We start from the raw sequence: 22,504 nt of genomic DNA on the forward strand, positions 1-22,504 counted from the left end.
TAACTGTATTTAATGCCCACAATATTGAATTATTTTTTTTACATATTATGAGCAATTGACACTGGTTTCTATGGAATTTGCAATTTATTTGGATATATGGAACTAACTCATGGAAAACTGAATCCAGTTGAGTAGTTTGTTGAGGCTTACCTCCCTCTATCCTTATTGAAGACAACAGAATGAATTTGCTATTCAGAGAAGCCAACGTTGCAGAAATTCCCTATTTAGAGAGGTTAACTTTGCAGAAATTGACCAAACCTTTAACCGTATTACCCAGCATATGGCCACCTAATCGTTTTATGACCATCATGCCCATATCTACATCCCACATAAGAGAAAAACATATAACTTGGATGAGTTACTAACGTGAGCGATTACTTGCCCCATCCTCAGGAACCCATAGCAACTAGAATGGACAGTTGATGCAAACACTTGCACTATTTCTGTCCCTTGAATTGTACAAGCTTTGTGTGCTGCAGTCTTTTTTTTTTCCTGTCCTGCAGTGCCATGACTCGAGTGTTGCAACACATTGGAAATCCGGAGTAAACACATCCAATTCTTCTTTATGGCAACCTTGTCTACTTATGGGGCTACTGTAGAATGCAGAAACACTCCTTTTAAGAGCAATCCCCAGAGTCTTGGATAGAATGCCCTAAAAAGTTGGGCCAATGGCAATGCAACAGTGGTTCGGTTCTAGAAAATAGAAAACCACTACATACTCACTTGAAATCCTTCTGTTCCTCTGTGATTGAAATTGAAACTAGGTATATAGATATAACTAGAACCCTACTAAGCAAGGCAGGATGGTTATTATAGGGGTGGGGGGGGGGGAGTCATTTGTGTCTTTACACATGTTCCCCCCCCCATCCAATCAGAACTACCTTGATTTTTTTTAAAAAAATATAAAAATGACATATGGGTATTTAGACAATCTTTTCTGGTATCATCACTTTAATATTCAAGTCCCATGGGAACACCAGTTTCAGAAAAAATGTGAAACAAAAAAAATTGCACATGTAGCTGGGGGAGTCAGTAACATCTTATCCCATATTAACGAGAGACCCTTTTCCAATGAGACCAAAACCTCTTTTCAATATATAATTTATTTTCTTACTATTTGGTACATTAGTCAGACAGAGACAGACAACACTACTTTCACAAGATGCACAGCCGTTCGTTACCCTTCCCAATCTCTCTCCTTTCAGTATCTCAATTCCTTGCCAAAGCCCTAGGGAAGTGGGAAGGACCTGCTTTTAGTGGAATAGGAAGCACAACACTTCTCACACTAAACAACTATAGAAGTACTGCAAAGTGCAAGACAGAACAGTGCCTGGGTGAGTAAGCCATGGATTGGATGAATAGTAGATGTTAGTGTGCAGCTTGTTATTGTGCAGGAGGATAATTTCCTCTGACACACTATAACCAGTTTGGAAGGATTACCCACAGAGATATCTGCACTCCTCTTATTATGGCTGTAAAGCAGAATCTTCAAAAAGAAAAACGTTAGGAAAATATACTACAACCAGGTACATTACACGGCAAGAATGGGCAAAGCCTGATCAATTCACTCACAACCCCACCTCTATTACATCAAGATCATATTAGCAACATAAGGTTAGGGCAATAAGCTAGATAGGAAATGGCTGTGGCTATTGCAGGCTTTGGCCGCAGGGGATGTCCATGTGGAGGCTGCTTGCAGGAGGAGGACAGCTGTTCTGTAGGCGAGAGCTCAGTATGCATGGTTTGCAACATACAGGGACTGTCCAGCTGATCCAGCTCCATCCCCAGAGTGTTCATACTTTCCAAGGGCTGCAAGACCATTGGCCTGAAATAAAAAAATACCAGTTAGATTGTAATCTTCACTTTTAATTTAAAGAGGGGACAACAGTCATATATATCCCCCCCCACACTTTAATAGGTTCTAGGAAGCAAAGTTTCCGCTGCCAGCAATAACTATGTGCAGTTATTCCAAGAGGATACTCAGATGAACCCCCTGTAAGGTAAGACACAGCAAGAGCATGCACACTACTTATTATGCACACAAGACAGTGTAGATTGCTCCATACTGCAAACTACAAGAGCAAAAGCAAACTGCAGTGTGAAAATATGCTCCACATCCCAACTTACCTCAGCTCTTGTCAAGAACACCTTAGTGGCTGCGTCCTCATTGTCCTTCTTGCCACGCCAGGCATTGAGTGCAGAGGCCTGCAGGGCACGGCCATAAGAGAATGTGAGAGCCCAAGGTCTGGCAAGAGGGCAGTTGTTGATGGCATTCAGATTAATCGTTGCCTCTTCTTCACTTTGTCCACCAGATAGAAAAGTAACTCCTATACCAGAGGGCAAAATAAAAAACAAAAAAACAAAAAAAACATTGACATTTTGTTTTAAGAGTCCAAGATCTTTAGAAAAATGTGGTCCCCTGCTGATCAGTTTTATGAAACACGGTCTTACAAAGGTTCCTTTTGAAGAAAGGTGCGGTTACAAACATTTGTTTAAGTATGCATTCTGAAGGTATACGATTACTTTAAATGCGAAAAGGGAATGTAAAGTTGCTAGAGTGCTTAGAATAGTACTCCGAGCAATGCTGCATTTACTTTAATTTCATTTAAGCACTTACGTCTCCCAACAGAAATGGTTTTACAATGAACTAAAAGAAATGAGCTAGCACATTTAGCATCTTTAGAAGCCTGGGATACACAGACAGTCCACATGCAATGGAGAAGTGAAATGCAAAGGTTAGCCTTACCTGGCACAGCAGGGGGTACACTGCGACGCAGAGCAGTAACAGTTGCCATGGCAACCTCCTCTGCACTGTATTTGGTAGGACAAGCATGGCCAGCAGTTACCATGTTAGGTTTTAATAAAGTGCCTTCCAGATATACATGATGATCACTAAGAGCCTTGTATACAGCAGCGAGCACCTAGAAAAGAGGGTAGGGGTCAGATTTTAGCTACAAAAGTGTTACTCCCATATTTATTCATTTGGAGCTGGGAATACAGTATATACACACACACACATCCATCAGTCTAGGACAGCAGTAATAATCCCAGTGATATTTATAGGTTTTTATCAGTTTGCCCCATGGCACAAGTACAACATCTGGCCCTACAGAAAAGGGGACTAGCTTTTGAAAACAGGTTGGAGATAGAAGTTTGGCTTATGAGTGCGACAACTTTGATTCTGCTTAGAAATAGAAAATAGACAACAATAAGTTGTATTATCAAAAATCTGGTTCTCAGAGACAGACTGTTATCTGTAGATGCCTGAAGGGCTGCTGTAAGAGGCCATAGACAGTCACTATTCATTGGGCCTGTGTACTTGAAATGCCAGGGCCCATTATTAATTTCAGCCCAGCCGTTTGTTATAAAAATGCCTAAGGGAGCCTGTAGGCATCCAGCTGGGCTGCATTTCCAATAAAAAAAGGCATTCTCTCATGCATTACTTCTGGTCTAAACTCCTATGTACAGGGTTCCTTTTGTTAGCTCTTGTTACACACCTTTTCAGTTATATACTGGCAGCGTTTCAGGTCATGTTCTCCATCAGGAAGGATTTCAGGTTCTACAATGGGAACAATGCCATTCTGCAAACAGAATTAATCTTGAGTTAGGACAATTATTAAAAGGCAAGAGTGAACATCGCTTTTGCCTAAAGGTTTCACATACAATGGTGTAGGCCCGAAAATAAATAAACAAACACAGCAACTTAAGTATTAGTGTAAGGAAAGACATACAGCTATCAGGTAGTTACTAATGTTTTCTTTGTGGCCAGATTTACATCTCAAATTTCAAAGAGACATTTCACAGCTAATTCTTGGCTCAGATTATTCCATCGGAAAGCATCTGCAGTTTATACACTGGTCAGCAAATGAGGGAGCTACCTTTGCATACCATACATAGGCAGCTCGCTCATAAATAAGGGAGTAATCATTTTGATCACATGATGCCCCATATAACAGGATTTTTTTTGATACTCACCGTTAAATCTGTTTCTCTGTAGTCGTAAGGGGGACACAGGGAACCATGGGGTTAAGCTCCATCCTCCAGGAGGCAGGACACTTGAATAATTAAAGGGGCGTGGCCATCAGGCTTTACCCCATACACTGTACATTCCACTTCAGTTTGTTCCAAAAGCTGCTATCGTAGTTAACTTCAAAAACAACTTTCCTAATAGGCAGAAAGCAACCAGTGAAACTGAACAAAAAACTCGACCAAACCGGTCAAAGCTCGTCAAGGGCGGGAAGCCCTGTGTCCCCCTTACGACTACAGAGAAACAGATTTAACGGTGAGTATCAAAAAAAATCCTGTTTTCTCTGTCGTCTTAGGGGGACACAGGGAACCATGGGGACTTAACAAAGCAGTCCCAAACAGCAGGGTGGGAACGAGCTAACAGTAAAGTTTACGTGGTTGCAGAGTTAGGAAATCACTGACTGCAACACCTTACGTCCGAGGGCAGCCTCGGCGGAAGAAAAGGTATTAACTTTGTAAAATTTAGAGAATGTGTGAGCGGAGGACCAGGTAGCCGCCCTACAGATCTGTTCCAAGGAAGCAGAGTTTCGCCATGCCCAGGAGGCTCCCACCGCTCTGGTGGAGTGAGCCCTGAGTCCTTCTGGCGGAAATCTTCCCTTTGCGGAATATGCTTGTTTTATAGACTCTCTAATCCACCTTGATATAGTTGACTTGGAAGCTGCCTGACCCCTACGGGGGCCGGATGGGATGACAAACAGAGCCTGAGACTTTCGGAAAGGTTTTGATCGTTCCACATACCATCTTAGCGCTCTAACAACATCCAGATTATGTAATCTGCGTTCCTTATCATTCTTAGGATCTGGGCATAGAGACGGAAGAACAATCTCTTGGTTTACATGAAATGCCGATACTACCTTGGGTAAGAATTCAGGAATCGTGCGAAGAACGGCCTTATCCTTGTGGAAAACTAGGTAAGGAGGGACACACGACAGGGCGCTAATCTCCGACACTCTTCTAGTTGATGATATTGCTACTAGAAACACCACCTTGTAGGTTATCCATGTATCAGATATTGCGTGCATTGGTTCCAGCATTGCCTCCAGCACTACATTGAGGTCCCAGCTAGCAACTGGTGGCTTGAAAACGTGCGAATCAAGTCTTCATTCGCTAACCGGGATTGAAACAGAATTGACAGAGCCGACACTTGGACCTTAAGAGAACTGAGCTCGAGACCCAGTTGTAGCCCCTGTTGTAGAAAGGATAATATCCTAGGCAATTGCAGTTCCAGAAACTGAAAATGTGATTCTTCGCACCACTTGGAATAGGACTGCCAAACCCTGTGATATGACTTGGCCGATGAAGCTTTTCGAGCCTTCAGCATAGTGGTTATGACCTTCTCATCTAATCCTTGTCTCTGCCAAACGGACCTCTCAATAGCCATCCCGTCAAAGCGAAGAGACCCGGGTTGTGGTGAGCTATGGGACCCTGCTGAAGCAGGTCTGGCCTGCATTTTAGCCGAATTGGTTGTGCTACGGACATCTCCTGCAGGTCGGTGAACCAGGTTCTCCGAGGCCAGTATGGGGCCACTGTTATTACTGTTGACCGAGATTGCTTGATCTTCTTCAGAACCCTTGGCAGCATGGGAAGCGGCGGAAAGACATATGCGAGGTTGAACTGCCAGTTCTGTGTCATGGCATCCACCCCCACTGCTAATGGATCTCTGCAACGGGCGAAAAATCTTGTTACTTTTCGATTGCCTCTTGATGCCATTAGATCTATGCTGGGAGTCCCCCATTGATCTACAAGCTCTTGGAATGTCTCTGGATGTAGCTCCCATTCCCCGGGGTCCAGCTGATTCCGACTGAGAAAGTCCGCTTTTGTGTTGGACACTCCCGGAATATGTATCGCAGACAACTTTACTGAATTGGTTTCTGCCCAGAGCAGAATCTGTCTGGCTTCCGTCAGCGCGGCCCGACTTCTTGTTCCTCCCTGACGATTTATGTACGCCACTGTTGTCGCGTGGTCGCTTTGAATGCGTATTGGGCATGCTCTGAGATGATCTTCCCATTGAATTAGGGCCAGCTTCACTGCTCTCAATTCCAGAATGTTTATTGGTAGTCTGGCTTCCTCCGGAGACCATCGACCTTGTGCCGACTGCTTGTCCCATGTCGCCCCCCATCCCTGGAGGCTGGCATCCGTGGATATCACCACCCATTCCGGAATTGCCCATGATTGACCTCGGGCTAGGTTCTTGTGGCTCAACCACCATTGAAGTGCCGTCCTTGTCTGCTGTGACAGCGACAGAGGTCGAGAAAGAGATCCCCCTTTCCATGTTGTTAGGATACTGGCTTGAAGAGGTCGCAGGTGTATTTGCGCAAATGGAACTGCCTCTATAGCTGATACCATTGTCCCCAACACTTGCATTGCTTTGTGTATCGTTGTGCTTTGGTTGGTGATTAAGCAGCGGACTTGATCTCTGATTCTGGTCTGCTTGTCTGTGGGTAAGCTCACAGTTTGTTTTATCGTATCGAACTCCAGGCCTAGAAACATCATTCTGTGACTGGGCTCCGTGTTGGACTTGGACCAGTTGACAGTCCATCCGAATCTCTGGAGTAATTGCACCGCCTTGTTCAGGTCCTCCTTGGCCCTCAACACTGAACTGGCTTTTAGAAGGAGATCGTCCAGATAAGGTGTCACTGAAATCCCCTGTAGCCTTAAAGTGGCCGCTGTTGCTGCCATCAACTTCGTAAAGACTCTGGGGGCGGACGACAGACCGAATGGAAGTGCCACAAATTGGAAGTGCTTGTTCTTGAAGGCAAAACGTAAATAACGATGATGGGGCGGCCATATCGGGACATGAAGGTATGCATCTTTTATATCCAGGGACATCAACAGTTGTCCCTGTTCCATCCCCCGAATGACTGATCTCAATGTTTCCATCTTGAACTTCACCGATCGGATGAACTTGTTGAGACCCTTGAGATCGAGCACTGGTCTGACCGACCCATCCCTCTTTGGCACTGTAAAAAGGTTTGAGTAGAAACCTGAGAATCTCTCTGTAGTTGGTACTGGCCTGATTACTCCGGACCGCTCCAGTCTTTCTATACATTCTAGGAAAGCTAGTGCCTTCTGCGGATTGTGAGGAACCCTGGACATGAAAAATCTTTTGGGGGGCATGGTATTGAAATCTATGTGATATCCTTCTGTCACAATTTCTTTCACCCATACATCCGAAGAATGATGTATCCATTCCTCCCGGAATCGAAGTAACTTGCCCCCTATTTTCTCCAACGATTCCGGAGGGAGTGCCCCGTCAGGCTGAGGCGGGCTTCTCTCCTGTGGGTTTGATGTGTGGCCTGTTGGTCTTCCATGTGGATCTACCTTTGTCTCCCGCCTTTGACCGAAAGTGAGATCGCTGTGGGGAGTTGCTTCGTCTATTAAATCTGCCACGAAAAAATTTTCCCCTTCTATTTGAGGTGGTTGCTCTACTTCTGGCCTGCGGTAGGAAGGTACTCTTACCCCCCGTTGCTTGGGAGATAATTTTCTCTAACTCCTCCCCGAACAGTCTTTGCCCCTTAAAGGGAAGCGAAGTCAGCGACTTCTTGGAGCTGACATCTGCCGACCAATTCTTGAGCCATAAAGTTCTGCGTGCCGCCACAGACAAGGCTGATGTCCGGGCCGTGACTTGTGCAGTGTCCAGAGTGGCATCACAGAGATAGCTAGATGCCTCGGCAATGGCCTGTGCCGATTCTAATAGCTCCTGCCTTGAGGTACCATTCTGAATGTCTTTCACCAGAGCTTCTGACCATGCCTGAACAGCCCTGGACACCCATGCTGACGCTAGACATGGACGCAGCGTCGAACCTGCAGATGAGTAAATTGCACGTAAAAACCCCTCCAGCCGTCTGTCTGAGGAATCTTTGAAAGCCGCTGCATCAGTAACTGGCAGTGTGGTGGACTTTGAAAGTCTAGACACAGGTGCATCGACTACTGGTGGGTTAGACCAAACATTCACTAGCTCTTTAGGAAATGGATATAGTTTATTAAACTTTTTATTCGTCTGAAATTTGTGTTCAGGTGAGTTCCACTCGTTCTGAATCAAACTTTGAAGCTGGTCATTCTCCGGAAAGCAAACAGAAGATTTGTGTTGTCTCTTAAATAAATTTGACGCTTCTGCAGTGTGTTTAGGCTTTTGCGAGATATTAAGCACCTCAAGCACCCCTTTGATTATGCCGTCTATGTCATGTAGACTGTCACGATCCTTTCCTTCATCCTGAATTTCTTCTTCATCAGCCGAGTCAGACCCAGGGGACTCAAATTTCCCCCTCTGACTGAGAAGAAAGCAGCTCAGGAGATGCGTCGTCAGACGCCTCAGGATTCCTAACCTCCACACTAGCATCCTCTATTCGTCTACGTTTGCCACTAGTCCTGTGGTTTAGCCTGACTAGTGTTTTGCCTAGATTTTCTGCAAGAGCAGGTAAAAGGGATTTATACTTACGATAAATATTTTTCTAGTAGGCCCGAACTGTCAGTGCAGACGTATGGGTTATGTCCAGGTTCACCTCTGGAGGCAGGACAGAAGAATTGGTCTCTTGGCCCCTCCCTCAGGATATATAGGCTGGCTCCACCTCTGTTCCTCAGTTCTGTTATAAAGCTCAGTGAGGTGGTTGAAGAGACAGCAGATATGAAGGAAGGTCAAGAGACAACAGTAGGATCACAGAGAGATAGAGAGACAAGAGAATAGAGTCCCCAGACCCATACTAAAATCAGCCTGGGTGGGACTTACTGCACTGACAGTTCGGGCCTACTAGAAAAATATTTATCGTAAGTATAAATCCCTTTTTCTCTAGTCGGCCCTCCTGTCAGTGCAGACGTATGGGACGTTCCAAAGCTGTCCCTCAATAATTTGGGTGGGTATAGCTGATTTAAGCCAAATGAATTTCAGACCTGTCTACCAGTAACTGCAGTGTGCAAAACTTTACGGCCAAACACTGCCGACATAGAAGCAAAAACGTGTAACTGGTAAAACTTGATAAAAGTGTTGGGCGAAGCCCATGTAGCAGCCTTGCAGATTTGTTCTGGTGTAGCTGAATTCTGGAGAGCCCATGAGGTGCTCTGTGCTCTAGTAGAGTGAGCCAGCACTCTGAACGGTTTTTGTTGGTGGCTGAGCAGGTAGGCTTGGTTGATAGTCTCTACGAGCCACCTGGCAATAGTGCGTTTGGACACCGCTAGGCCTTTGTGTGCAGGTGAGTAGGAAACCAAAAGAGAATCCGATCGGCGAAAACCAGCCGTTCGCTGTTTGTAAATCCGAATTGCCCTCACAACGTCCAACTTGTGAAGTTGACTCTCCTTGTCATTATGCGGATTCGGACAGAATGAGGGAAGAACAATGTCCTGATTAATATGAAAAGCCGAGACGACTTTAGGGAGGAAACCAGGAACAGTGCGAAGTACGACCTTGTCGTTGTGAATAACCAGCCAAGGCTCTTTATGCGACAATGCCGCTATCTCAGACACCCTCTTGGCGGAAGTGATCGCAATGAGAAAGGCAACCTTAAGAGTCAACCATCTGAGGTCACAGCTGTGAAGAGGTTCAAACGGCTCCTTTTGTAAAACAGATAAAACTAATGTCAGATCCCAAGGAGGCGTGGGGTTCCTAAATGGAGGCCGGGCCCTCAAAGCCCCTTGGAAAAACTGCTGAATATCCGGATGATCCGCCCACTTCAATTGGAATAGAACAGAAAGGGCAGAGATGTGAGCCTTAAGAGTGCTAGGTGCCAAACCCTTTGCAAAACCTGCAGCCAGGAAGTCAGTAATGATCTGTGACGTGCTACTTTCCCATGTGTGGTGATGGCTGGAGCACCAGGCAATGAACGTCTTCCACACCTTGTAGTAAGCTTTGGCTGTATTCTTTTTACGTGCTTGCAGCAGAATATCTATAGCCGCCGGGGAAAATCCCCGTTTGGACCACAACTTGGTCTCAAGTGCCAGGCCGTCAAACGCAACAGAGGTAGATTGGGGTGACGTGCTGGTCCCTGCAGGAGAAGGTCGGACCGCATGGGCAGTCTCCAGGGTCTGGAAATGGACATGCTGATCAGATCTGAGTACCACAGTCTGTTGGCCCAGTCCGGAGCAATGAGGATAGTGGTCGACCCTTCCTGTTTGATTTTGGCAATGATTCTGGGTAGAATCGGAAGCGGTGGGAAAGCATATACCTTGTGAAAGTTCCAGGGAATCACTAACGCGTCTGTGAACGCTGCTCCGGGATCTTTGGTTCTGGAGCAATAACATGGAACTTTGAAATTGTGTCGGGATGCCAGAATGTCGATGTCTGGTACTCCCCACTTGTTGGTGATCTGGGAGAACACCTCGGGATGTAAACTCCATTCCCCCTGGTCTAGTGTTTGTCTGCTGAGGAAGTCGGCTTCCCAATTGAGGACTCCTGGGATAAACACCGCTGAGATGGCCGGAACATGGAGTTCGGCCCAGGTCAGGATCTTGGCAGCCTCCAGCATCGCCTGTTTGCTGCGAGTTCCCCCTTGCTTGTTGATGTAGGCTACTGCCGTGGCATTGTCTGACTGAATCCTGACCGGGTGCGCCCGGAGGAGGCTGGTCCAGCCCTGAAGAGCCAACACAATTGCTCGAAGTTCCAGTACATTGATTTGTAGTTGGGATTCTTGGGGGTCCCAGCGACCTTGCAGAGTGTGTTCGCGGTAAACAGCTCCCCAGCCGAACAGGCTGGCATCGGTCGTCACCACTTCCCACTTGACTGGAGCCCAACTTTTTCCTGATTGTAGGTGCAAGCGGTTGGTCCACCAAGAAAGGCTGCTCCTGGTGTGAGGAGAGATGGGAATGGGTTGCTGAAGATCCTGATGATCTTTGTTCCAGCATTGTAAAAAATTGCGTTGTAGAGGACGCAGATGAAATCTTGCAAACGGAACTGCTTCGAGAGCGGATACCATGAACCCTAAGAGCTGAAGGCAATCGCCGGCCGTCACAGTGGTTTGCTGTAGAAGTTTGGTGGTATTGTTGACAAGATTGTTGATCTTGTCCTCGGGAAGCTGTACTATCTGGCGTTGGGAGTTGAATTGTAGGCCCAAAAAAATTATGCTCTGGGAAGGAAGGAGGGAGCTTTTGCGGTGATTTATTAGCCAACCGTGTTGTGACAGGGTTTGCAGAGTGATCTCTGTGTCCCTGACAGATTGCTCCTGAGTCGTAGCTTTGAGCAGGAGATCGTCCAGATATGGTAACACATGAATCCCCATTGTTCTCAAGTGAGCGATCAACGGTGCAAGCACCTTGGTAAACACTCTTGGAGCTGTACAAAGTCCGAATGGGAGAGCCACAAACTGGAAGTGTTGGTCGTTGACTGCAAAACGCAGAAAGGGTTGAGAACTGGGGTGGATGGGAACATGGAGGTACGCATCCTGGAGGTCGATCGACGTCAGGAAACAGTCGGGTTCCATGAAGGCTATGGCCGACCTGATCGACTCCATTTTGAATTTGTGGTTGTGAATGAATTGATTTAACCTCTTGAGGTTTAGTACTGGTCGGAAGGATCCCTCTTTTTTTGAAACCAGGAAGAGATTGGAATAGAATCCCTTGAATTTTTGAAGGTGTGGCACAGGGACAATAACTTGAGATTGTTGTAGGTCCAGGACGGCTTGTTGTAAGGCTTGTCGTTTGTGTGGAGGTACTACGGATGGAACAAATTTTCTTGGGGGCAATTTGGTAAAATGAATTCTGTAGCCATTCTGGATAATTTGCAGAACCCAATTGTCTAGGACGTGAGTTTCCCAGCATGACAGGAAGTTTGACAATCGACCTCCTACTTTGGATGCTGGGTCGAGGTGGGGGCAGTCAAGTAGAGGTGGGTTTAGTGGTGGTAGGCTTTCGGTGCCTACCCGGTTGTTGCCACTGCGTCTTGTTACGTCTTGCACCCTGGTCTGAGCCGGTGTTACGAAAGTTAGGCGAGCGAAAGGAACGAAAATTGCGGTTAGGAGTGGACCATGTCCGCCTAGTGGTGGATCTGATGGGTTGATCCATGCGCCCTCTTTTTCCTGGTGGAAGGAAAGTACTCTTCCCACCGGTGACTTCCGTAATGATTTGCTTGAGGTCAGGGCCGAACAAGGACTCACCAGTATAGCTCAGTTTCAATAGCTTGTTCTTAGAGGCGGTATCCCCTGACCAGTGACGAAGCCAGAGAGCTCGTCTGGCCATCACCGAATTTGCGGAAGATCTTGCTGCTAGCCGAATAATTTCTAACGCAGCATCGGCTAAAAAGGAAAGGGCCGTGTTCAGTCTACTCATGTCCCCTGTTAACTCCTGGGCTGAAGTAGGAGGGTTCTGGGCAATTTCTTGTGCCCAGTGTCTAGCTGTGCGAGCAAGGCCTGCTGCCGCTGTGGCTGGTCTGAGGATTGCTGCCGATTGAGAATATGCTCGTTTGAGGGAAGACTCTAATTTTCTATCCATGGGGTCTTTAAATGCGGACTCTTCAGTTGGTAATGTAGTTTGTTTGGAGAGTCTAGCAATGGCCGAATCTACCCTAGGAGGCTTATCCCATACTTTGCGCTGTTCCTCAGGAACAGGGTAGGTGTCATAAAAACGTTTTGACAAGGTAAAACGGCGGTCAGGTTGTGACCATTCTGTATCAATAGTTTTAGTGATGGACGTAAAAATAGGAAATGCACGGGCTTTCTTTTGATGGACCCCCAGCACCTTATCTGCTTTTGAGACTGGCACAGTTTCATCTTTTATTTCTAAAGTAGCCATCATCTCTCTCAGGAGTTTCTTTGAAATATCAGGTTTAGCAAAAGTAGGCTGTTCAGTGTCTGAATCACTCTGTGAGTCTGAGCTCAACTCCCCTGATTCTGGTGCAATTGAGTCCAAACAGGACATGGCATCTATGCGGGAGGAAGGACCTGCCTCAGAATCTGAAGCATCAGGTGTTGAGTCCAGCGCCTTGCGCTTAGTGTGTTGAAAAGTGGGTGGCTGAAGCGCAGTCTTTACCCATTCTAAGAAGTCCCCAAGTTGTGGAGGAACTTGTGGAGCTGCGCTGCCTGTGGTTGGTGTATGAGGCAAGGAATTATCATTACTGTGTAATTCCAACAATGGTGAATTGCTATTTGTGAGTTGTTGAGGAGACAGAATGGGCGGCTCCATGGGGCTGCAGTCAGTACAGTATGTGGATTCTGACTTACGAAGTGTATGCTTACATTTCTTGCACTTGGCCCCTTTAACAGGCTTTTTAGCTGGTCTCTTAATAGATTTAGCAGTCTGGATATCCTCCCTGAGTTCTTTCAAAGAATCTGACCTCTCCATATTAAAGAAATATGATGCCTTTACCAGACTCTGTGTGCTGTTGAAGCTGGTGGCTGCTGCTGTGACACTGCCAGATGCTGCTCCTAGCGTGCGCAGCTTAACTGTGTAGCTGGAAACACGCCAAAATAGGTAGAGGATACTGCGCGCCCTGCAGCTATGCGCTCGTGGTAAAACAAAATGGCGGCGATGACGTCATCGCGCCGCGCCATATATGGATAGGCGCATGTGCGCGACCTAGGCGCGCCAACCAAAGGCGCATTATGATCGCGTCATCAGCGAATGGCGCGCTCACCACGCCAGGGAATCCCAGAACGGCCTGGGTCGCTGTGGAGGGCGCGCCCTTAGGAAAAAAAGGGCACCATGCGATCTGCCAAGTGAGACATGAGCAGGGTTGATAGCCACAACTCCTACCTGCCAGGGCGCTGATTGAAGCAGCACCACTCCACTTGCTGGAATGACAGCAAGGAGGGATAGGCAAACGAAGGAGGATACAATCAGAGAATGTAGTCTCCTGAATTTACTTGCTGCAAACTGCCAGCAAGGATAGATAGGCATACCAGTGAGGAAATAGCCAAACAAACCCGATGGCTTGTGGCCCTCTGATTCCACTTGCTGCAATATGCTAACAAGGAGGGAACAGGTATAGTGATGATATATTGCTTGAATATATCCTTAGGATGTGTGGTCAATATTCCACTTGCTGCAATATGCCAGCAAGGAGGGAATAGACAAATGTTGGGAGACAGCACTGCATGCCTCCATCTGTAAAAGAAATAAAAATAAAAAAGTAGTAGTGAGATTTCTATCCTTCACCTCCAAGGCAGGACAAAAGAACTGAGGAACAGAGGTGGAGCCAGCCTATATATCCTGAGGGAGGGGCCAAGAGACCAATTCTTCTGTCCTGCCTCCAGAGGTGAACCTGGACATAACCCATACGTCTGCACTGACAGGAGGGCCGACTAGAGAAAACCTTGTAGCGCTGCCAATGACTGTGAGAGGTGGACTGCCCATAGTGGCGCAGGCGGCTCTGCTGCCGCTCCTAATTCTTCCCGAGGCACAGCTGTTACCTCTGCTGGAAGCCCCCCTAAAGCAGTGGTTTCCCCCTGCCCCTTGTTGCAGGACCTGCACAGCGGCTCCCCCTGTCCCCCTGGAATTTTTTGTTGGCATCCAGAACAAGCTAGGTAAGTCACCTGTGCTGATAAGGACCCCTTCCGTCCAGCCCTTGTGAACAGTCCCACTGACTTACCTTCTGCCATAAGGAAAGGTAGAATGTATTGGGTACTGCCTGACAACACCTAGGAGACCTTAAGCTGAATCGCTTCTGTCTCGGTTTCTCTCTCAGCTGCTCTGTGCTGCTGCTGAGGCTTTCCGTGCTCAAAATGGCCGCTGGAACGCATATGCGTTCCATTGCGTGTGCGCGCATGCGCAAATGCGCTCCGGTTCGCGCCAAACCAAGATGGCCGCCGAACTGACTGGAGGTGGAACGCAATGCGTTCCACTTCCTGCGCCACACGGAGATGAATGCCAGCAGCGTCGCAGCCTCCTTCTTCCAGCAGCCTGCCTCAATGCGCCTGTTATGGCGCACCTCTTAGGAGCTGCTCTATTTTGCTGAAAAGCAAACACGGACCAGGTAGGAGCCAACTAGCAGGGAGAAACATTACACAGGAGGGCGGACTAGGGTAAAGAGGTGGGGGGGGGGGGAGGGATGGTTCCTAAGAACTCTTACGGCAGACAGAACTGCTACAGTGCAGACATTGTGCCACTTACCCCCCCCCCACACCGGCCAGACCCTCTGCTCTGATACATTCAGCGCAGGCAACGTCTAGGTGGTCTTAGCTAATGCTATTGTTGACCCCGGTGTGTTGCTCCTCGTAGGGGGCTGCCTCTATGAAAACAGGTAACCCTGTTTTTCCGGCCTCACCCCGGGTATCAGCTCAATACTGAACGTAGAGACATGAGACGGTCCATCCTCCCGGGAGCAGGACACTTAAAAAACTGAAGTGGAATGTACAGTGTATGGGGTAAAGCCTGATGGGCACGCCCCTTTATTTAATTATTCAAGTGTCCTGCCTCCTGGAGGATGGAGCTTAACCCCATGGTTCCCTGTGTCCCCCTAAGACGACAGAGAAATAAAAGTTGTGATTTGCCAAGGCTTGATGACTTTTCCAGCCTTGGCCTCCCCGATCAAGATCGGAGTTATGGACTAAACGGTCAACTTGTTCAGGAGTGGTTGAGGTAGCAGTCAATATGACTATGAAGATTCAGTCATCCAGGTCATGTTATGTCTGGTATATGTAATTCTAAAACAACTGGACTTGCCGAGTACATTGGATTACCCAGCAATTCCAGTTATTTAAATCACTATATCTAGTAAAGGTAATTTGAAGAGTGTGGAACAAGATAAAAAAAAAAAAAAACAAACCTACAGTACCACCACTATTATTACCTGCTGGCAGATACTGGCATAGCGGGCAAGCACATTAGCATTTTCCAGTATAGCAAGAGGAGAGGGAGTAGTCTCACTGATCTTAAGAACAGAACGCCATTTGGCAAAGTCAGCTCCATCTTTCTTGTACTGTGCGCAGCGTTCGGATAATCCATCCAAACCTGGAAGCATATTGTTAGAGGGGGTTTAAGATACTTTCAAGGTTAAAATGTAAATCTTCCCAATGATATGAGCAGGCTATGGTGTAGGGTGCGACACCTTAAATTCAAATGCTACTGGAAATAAACGTACCCTGAGTAGTAGTTTCTCCATTGGTGCCGGCAAGAGGGACCACACCTTTATCAACCTGCAAGGAATAAAACCCATACAGAAATAAAAATCCAAGCTAGTGATTGGCTGTCATGTGCATTTAGTCAATTGTCAACCAGTCACAAAATAGACTTTTCTGGTTATCTTTAATATTCCAGGCACTTTTAAATTCCATGGAAATGGGAGCAAACGGGATGATAGCTGCTCTTATCTTTGTGGTCGCTGCCTAATAGAAATGTGCAGTGACCTCTCCTTCACTAATCTGTGAATGTCATGGCTCCATTGTGAAGTGTCTGCTGCATATTTTAGAACAGTTTTTGCATGTTGTAAAGGCTGTACCTAGACCTAAACTATACTTTGCAGCACCTCTATCATTGGCAAAAGTCTTCCACATACATCACTGCTGGTCACCCCCACCCATGTGTAGTATCCCTTTCTGCTAGAGGAAATACATTTGCACAGGGCACTACCATTTGCTCAGTGGTTTACTTACAGCAACTCAGCACTCAAATTACGATTTTAATCTTTTTACACAATACCCCATCCCATAGGACTGCACTTCTCAGATTGCCTAAAGACAGGACAAGGCATGGGTACCCTCTAAAACGCTTCTTTGAGTATTGTTCAAGACATGAAAGCCAGGAGTGCAAGTGGATGAAAAGCATCAGGGAGCCCTGTACTTAAAGGAGAACTAACCCCTAAAAATGAACATGGTTAAAAATGCCATATTCTATATAATGAACTTATTGCACCAGCCTAAAGTTTCAGCTTGTCAATAGCAGCAATGATCCAGGATTTCAAACTTGTCAAAAGGGGGTCACCATCTTGGAAAGTGTCTGTGACACTCACATGCTCAGTGGGCTCTGAGCAGCTGTTGAGAAGCTAAGCTTAGGAGTCGTCACAAATGATCAAGCAGAAAATGAGGTTGGCCTCTAATATAAGATGATGCTACAGGACTTTATTAAATTCTGATGCTAATTGCACTGGTTTCTGTGCTGCCATGTAGTAATTATCCATATTAATTACCCATCAGCCTTATATTGTCACATTTCTATTCTAGGTGTACTGTATATTGTGAGTGACTGCAGCAGAGAGCATGTGCATTGAATCAGCAGAATAGAAGATGGGGAGCTACTGGGGCATCTTTGGAGACACAGATCTTAACTGCTTAAGGGCTGTGGGCTGGTACAGAAGCTCAAAACATAATGTACAACATTTCTGGCTACTTCTTTATATAAGCTTCAGTTCTCCTTTAAGGGTTGCTTTGGCAGGTAATGAATACAATATTCTTTTGACCAGACCACATTACCCAATTCACATAAACTGGGTCTCACCTTAATCCCAACAACAATTCCTTTGTCCTTGATCATCTTGACAAAATCGGTGCCGCAGTCGCCCTGTTGGTACATAGTTTCATGGAAGAAGATGACACCGCCAATGCATTCCTGCATACGCTCATCGCCCTTGAAGAGCAACTGACGGTACAGTCGCCTGTTCTCCTCGGTGTTGTCCACACCAATTCCGCCAAGCCGTTTGTCCATGCTCCCTATGGGTTGTTAAGAAAATGAGCATTTTATCACATCAGAAGAATGCTTTACCACATACAAACTAGATATAGAGTATCTGAATAAATACACAACAGTTAAATCATTGGGCAAGTTCTAATGTTTGGTGTTGCAAATACATTGCATGAAGATTGAGGATTCAGACATTACTGCTCATCCATTTAAGCTATGTACACGGGTAGACCATACTATAAACTACTAACTTAAAAAAAAAACCCACACCATTAGCCCGCCTGCTTGCCCATTTTTCTACAAAATTTCTTATTGCCTCACTCTAATCGAAGGGTCTGGCGCAATGCACCTGGGCCACGGAGTGGCTTTTCTTCCATGATCAAGGCCTGGGCTCATTTACACCTGGGCCTGAGACCATTTTTGATCTAAATTATTTTAATTTTTAGGATTGAGCAGCACGCTCTCCTTGGTTTCTTTTGTTGATCAGATACCTCTGACCAACCTAAATGAGGCCTCAGCAGAGGTAGGAAATGGTCAGTGCGTTCCTTTGCTTAGTAAAAAAAAATTACAATATAAATACTTATGCAGATCTACTCACCCACAGATTCATCAGCAGCCAAGATGCCCTTTCCAGGCGCCACAATCCGTTGAGCGATGTCTGCCAATTCCTTCTTTTGCTCAGCAGAGAGAGCTGGGTACTGGTGAGTCATTTTCTGGTGAGAAAAAGATGGGTTAAAAAGGCTTTAGTAGAAGGTATGCCCCGCAAATCTAATTAAACAAGTCCTTGGCAACTGTCAAACTGCTTGGTATTCATGAGAGAGAAAGCAGTTATCCAAAATGCTCGGGAGCGGGGGGGTTTTCCGGATTAAATGTCTTTCTGTAATTTGGATCTCCATAGTTTAAATCTGCTATAAAATCATTTAACCATTAATGAAGCCCAATAAGATTAGTTAGTATCAAGTACAAGCTACTGTTTTATCATTACAAAATGATAATTAAAAATCTGAATTATTTTATTAAAATTGAGTCTATGGGAGACAGCCTTCTAGATCTAGATAATGGATCCCATGCATTTATATCCATTTTTAAAAAAAAAAAAAAAAAATATATAGTGTACTTTTATTATACACTAGTTCCAGTGAGTCGCATCATAAAGTAACTTTTTATGGATATAGAGAAGTGATCTCTCTCTAATTTGGATTTAAATACATTAGGTCTACTAAAAAGAATTAAACATTAAATAATTGCAGCAGGATTGTTGCCACCAATAAGGATTCATTAGATCTTAGTTTGGATCAATTTAAAGGTAAAGTTTTATTATTACAGAGTCAAAAGTAATCATTTTGTAAAATTTTGAATTAAATGGCCTTCCCATAATTCGGAGTCTTCTGGATAATATACATCTATATATTATTTTTATTATTTAATAGCTAGGGTACTTTTATTATACACTAGTTCCAGTGAGACACAGTATTTTTACGGATATAAATGCTGAAGTGGGACAGTGCAGACACCAACACCCTGATCAAGGTTAATATGTTTTTACTGCTGAGCGACTGAGGCACAGAATGGCAGTAGACAGATTAGGATGCAGTAAATCTATAAAGCTCTTTATATGATGTAAAGGCGACTGATCCCACCCAGCAATTACAGATGCACCCTCAGCACACAATGAAACTGCCCCCTGAATGAGCACTGTGACCAAGGCCAAACCTTTACCACAAACAATTATAGAAGGTGTAAACTACAACTCCCAGCAATGAAAATGGAAGCAAGCTAGAGACTACAAGGCCCTACCTACATAAAAAGCAACAAAGAGCATTTGATACATTTAAATCACAAATGGGATAAATAAAAGATATAATGCAGATCACGCAATACAAATAGCCCTTAGTGAGCTCAATAGCCAAATCTCATTATGGACTGTATGTAGCGAATAGCAGGTACCTGTATTTTCCTATAGCGACCCATGCTCATAAGGACTAGGAATCCCAGAGATATGTATATATTGATGTTAATAATGCAGTAGGCAGATGAGGGGAGGGACAGGTATATACGTGCAGCAGATTAGATTACATGTACAGTACAGGTTACTGATGCGCCAATGAACCCATTTGTCATTCCCCGGGCCCAGCTCTGACATCAGATACCAGTTGCTCATAGCAACCAGAAGGGAGGGAAAAAAAAAAAAAAGTCAGCTTTTTATTAAAAACCGCAGCTATTCTGGGTCTAAACACACGGGGGCCACATTCAGTCTCCACACAGAGCAATATCACATCAGGGACAAGATGGAGCCCTAGGATTCTGGTTTTGCTAAATCATCTTCTGACCTTGCTTTGTCCTTTCCCTTCAGGCAAGAAAAAGGACATGTTGTGGGGATGGATATAAATAGCCTTCAGGCAGGAAGGAAATTATCTTTTGTGGGACAATTATTCCTTTATATGGCCTGGGGATAGCAAAGCTGGCAGCTCTTCATTGACTAGGAATGTCATCTACAACTCCCAGCATCCTCAGTCTGAGCTTTTAGAGGACCCACAGCCCCTTGAGCCCAATATGATTGTTATTATGTCCTTAGATGTTTCTCATCAGCATCATAACTGGAATAGTCCATTTATGGTGGGGACAAACAGAATTAAAAAAAAAAAAGAGCCTTTGCTGTTGAACTGTAAGTCAAGCCTGGGATGCGGGGAGTTGAAGTTCAGCAAAAGAAGACAGGCCACACTGATATACTAAACATATCTGACAACTGTCTAAAGCCGTATTAAATGATCAACTCCCAATTTTCATCCAAGGCCATAACTGCCCTTCCTTAAAGGACCAGTAACATCAAAAATTTGTTAGAATACATAGAAAAAAAACACGAAGACAAATTAAACTTTCGAATCGCAAAGTCTTTATTACGAAATAACTTACCGAAACTCTGCTTGCGCTCCTCTTCAGAAAGCGACCGGGCGATCCATCATGCGACGCTCAATTTTTCCTCGCTGTCTTCCTTAAAGGAGATAGCCAGGGAGGAGAAATCGAGCGCCGCACAATGGATCAACAACGAGTCGCCTTTTCTGAAGAGGAGCGCAAGTTGCGTTTTGGTAAGTTATATCTTAATAAAGACTTGCGATTTGAAAGTTCATTTTGTCTTAGTGTTTTTTTTTTCTAATGTATTCTGAGTTTTTTTTTTTTAAAAAAAAAATAAAAAAAAATGTATGTTACTGGTACTTTAAAGAACAAGCAGATCATTTCAGTCTGTTGCATAAGCAGTGGGTGTGTATGGGGGGGGGTTGGTGCAAGGGAGAAATATACATGGAGGCAAGGTGTGTGTGCAATGCTATAGGGTGGGAAGCATTTGTCATTAATTTTATATTCTGCAGTGTCCTAAATACAGGTACAAAGCTGGTTATCCAGAATGCTCGGGACCTAGGGTTTTCCAGATAAGGGATCTCTCTGTAATTTGGATCTAAATACATTAGGTCTACAAAAAAAAAAAAAATAATAATATATATATATATATATATATATATATATATATATATATATATATATATATATATATATATATATATATATTTATTAATTAATATAATTATAATTATTAAAACATTAAATTAGGAGTGTTGTTTCCCAAAAAGATTAATTATATCTTAGTTGGGATCAAGTGCAAGGTACGGTTTTATTGTTACAGAGAAAAAGGAAATTTCATTTTTAAAAATGTGAATTATTGGATTAAAACGGAGCCTATGGGAGATGACCTTCCTGTAATTCAGAGCTTTCTGGATAGCAGTTTTATGAAACTGGATCCTATACCTGTACGAACTGAAGAAGCCACTTGGATGAGGGGTGAAACATTTTAAAGGAAAAAAAAAAAAAAAAGGCAAATTTATCAAAATGTGAGATGGGAACTCGGCACAGAAAAACTCACTCACTTTCTATTAATGCCTATGGGGTTTTTAAACTCATATTTCTCAAACGGTTGATAAATAGGATTTTAAAAATTCCATAGGCATTAACAGAAAGTGAGGTGTTGGGTTTTTGTTTTTCTGTGGCGAGTTCCCATCTCATATTTTGATAAATCGGTCCCTAAATGTCCAGTTGCCTTTTGGACTTTATTCTATTAGAGACTGTACGAAAAGGGCAATGTTTCCAAATCTCATTTCATAAAAAAAAAAAAAAAAAAGTCAGGGGCCAGTGAAAGCCCCAATGACAGAAGGCGGGGCTAATGAATGGGGGATAATAATATAATGGGGGGGAGCATATTTTATACATCAGGGCCCAATGATTTGTTCAGACTCCTCACTCCCCGCCAGTAAAGTGCAATTTATTGAGTAAATAAAGTGTCAGCCCAGTATTAGATGGAATAAATAAAGAGGCATTTATTATAAGAAGCAGCTGACAGTTAGTGAAGAAGATGGCCGCTATTCGTGCGACTGATGCTGCTGCTGCTGCCCGTGCGAGTGACACAAGGTGAGCTCCAAGCCTTCAAGGTCAGACAGTTATACCGCGACACACCTGATGCTCATCTCACTGGCCAACACATTCCCTTCCTTCTCTAAAGCCAACGCGCCTGAGTCTCCCAGCCTCCCCCATTAGCCCATCAGTTCCGCCGCACATCCTAATTATCCCCCAGCAATGTCAGGCAGCTGCTTACCGTGTGTGTATGGGAGGTTGATGCTCAAACACTACGAGGTCCGCTGGATCTGGTGCAGAGCTACGTGACTGCCGCGATCTAATACCCCGGTTAGACTCCGCCCCTGCGAGCTGATTGGGGAGTGACGTCACTCGTGCCTCTTCTCCATGGAGTTAGCTGACGTCACTTGCATACTCATCGCCAGCGCTGAACCGTGTTTTGTGGTGTAGGCGCAAAATGTTTGTTGTGAGAAGGATGTGTGTGTGTGAACCAAGAGATGTGTTGTCATTCATTATGGACTTTATATGTGGATATATGTGCGCTTAA

At 44.9% G+C, this 22,504-nt stretch overlaps 1 protein-coding gene across 1 annotated transcript; it reads right to left on the reverse strand.

The window, feature by feature from the left end:
- Positions 1-1,087: 1,087 nt before the first annotated feature.
- Positions 1,088-22,256, reverse strand: aldoc.L (aldolase, fructose-bisphosphate C L homeolog; the record flags this gene model as incomplete). The annotated part of the gene is given in 9 exon segments (NM_001086918.1): positions 1,088-1,825; positions 2,128-2,327; positions 2,747-2,921; positions 3,498-3,581; positions 15,734-15,894; positions 16,025-16,079; positions 17,377-17,588; positions 18,158-18,272; positions 22,199-22,256. Coding segments are annotated over 8 exon segments (1,095 nt in total). The 3' UTR covers positions 1,088-1,729.
- Positions 22,257-22,504: the final 248 nt, after the last annotated feature.

This window comes from Xenopus laevis, chromosome 2L, assembly GCF_017654675.1.
Source record: "Xenopus laevis strain J_2021 chromosome 2L, Xenopus_laevis_v10.1, whole genome shotgun sequence".
Lineage (NCBI taxonomy): Eukaryota > Metazoa > Chordata > Amphibia > Anura > Pipidae > Xenopus > Xenopus laevis.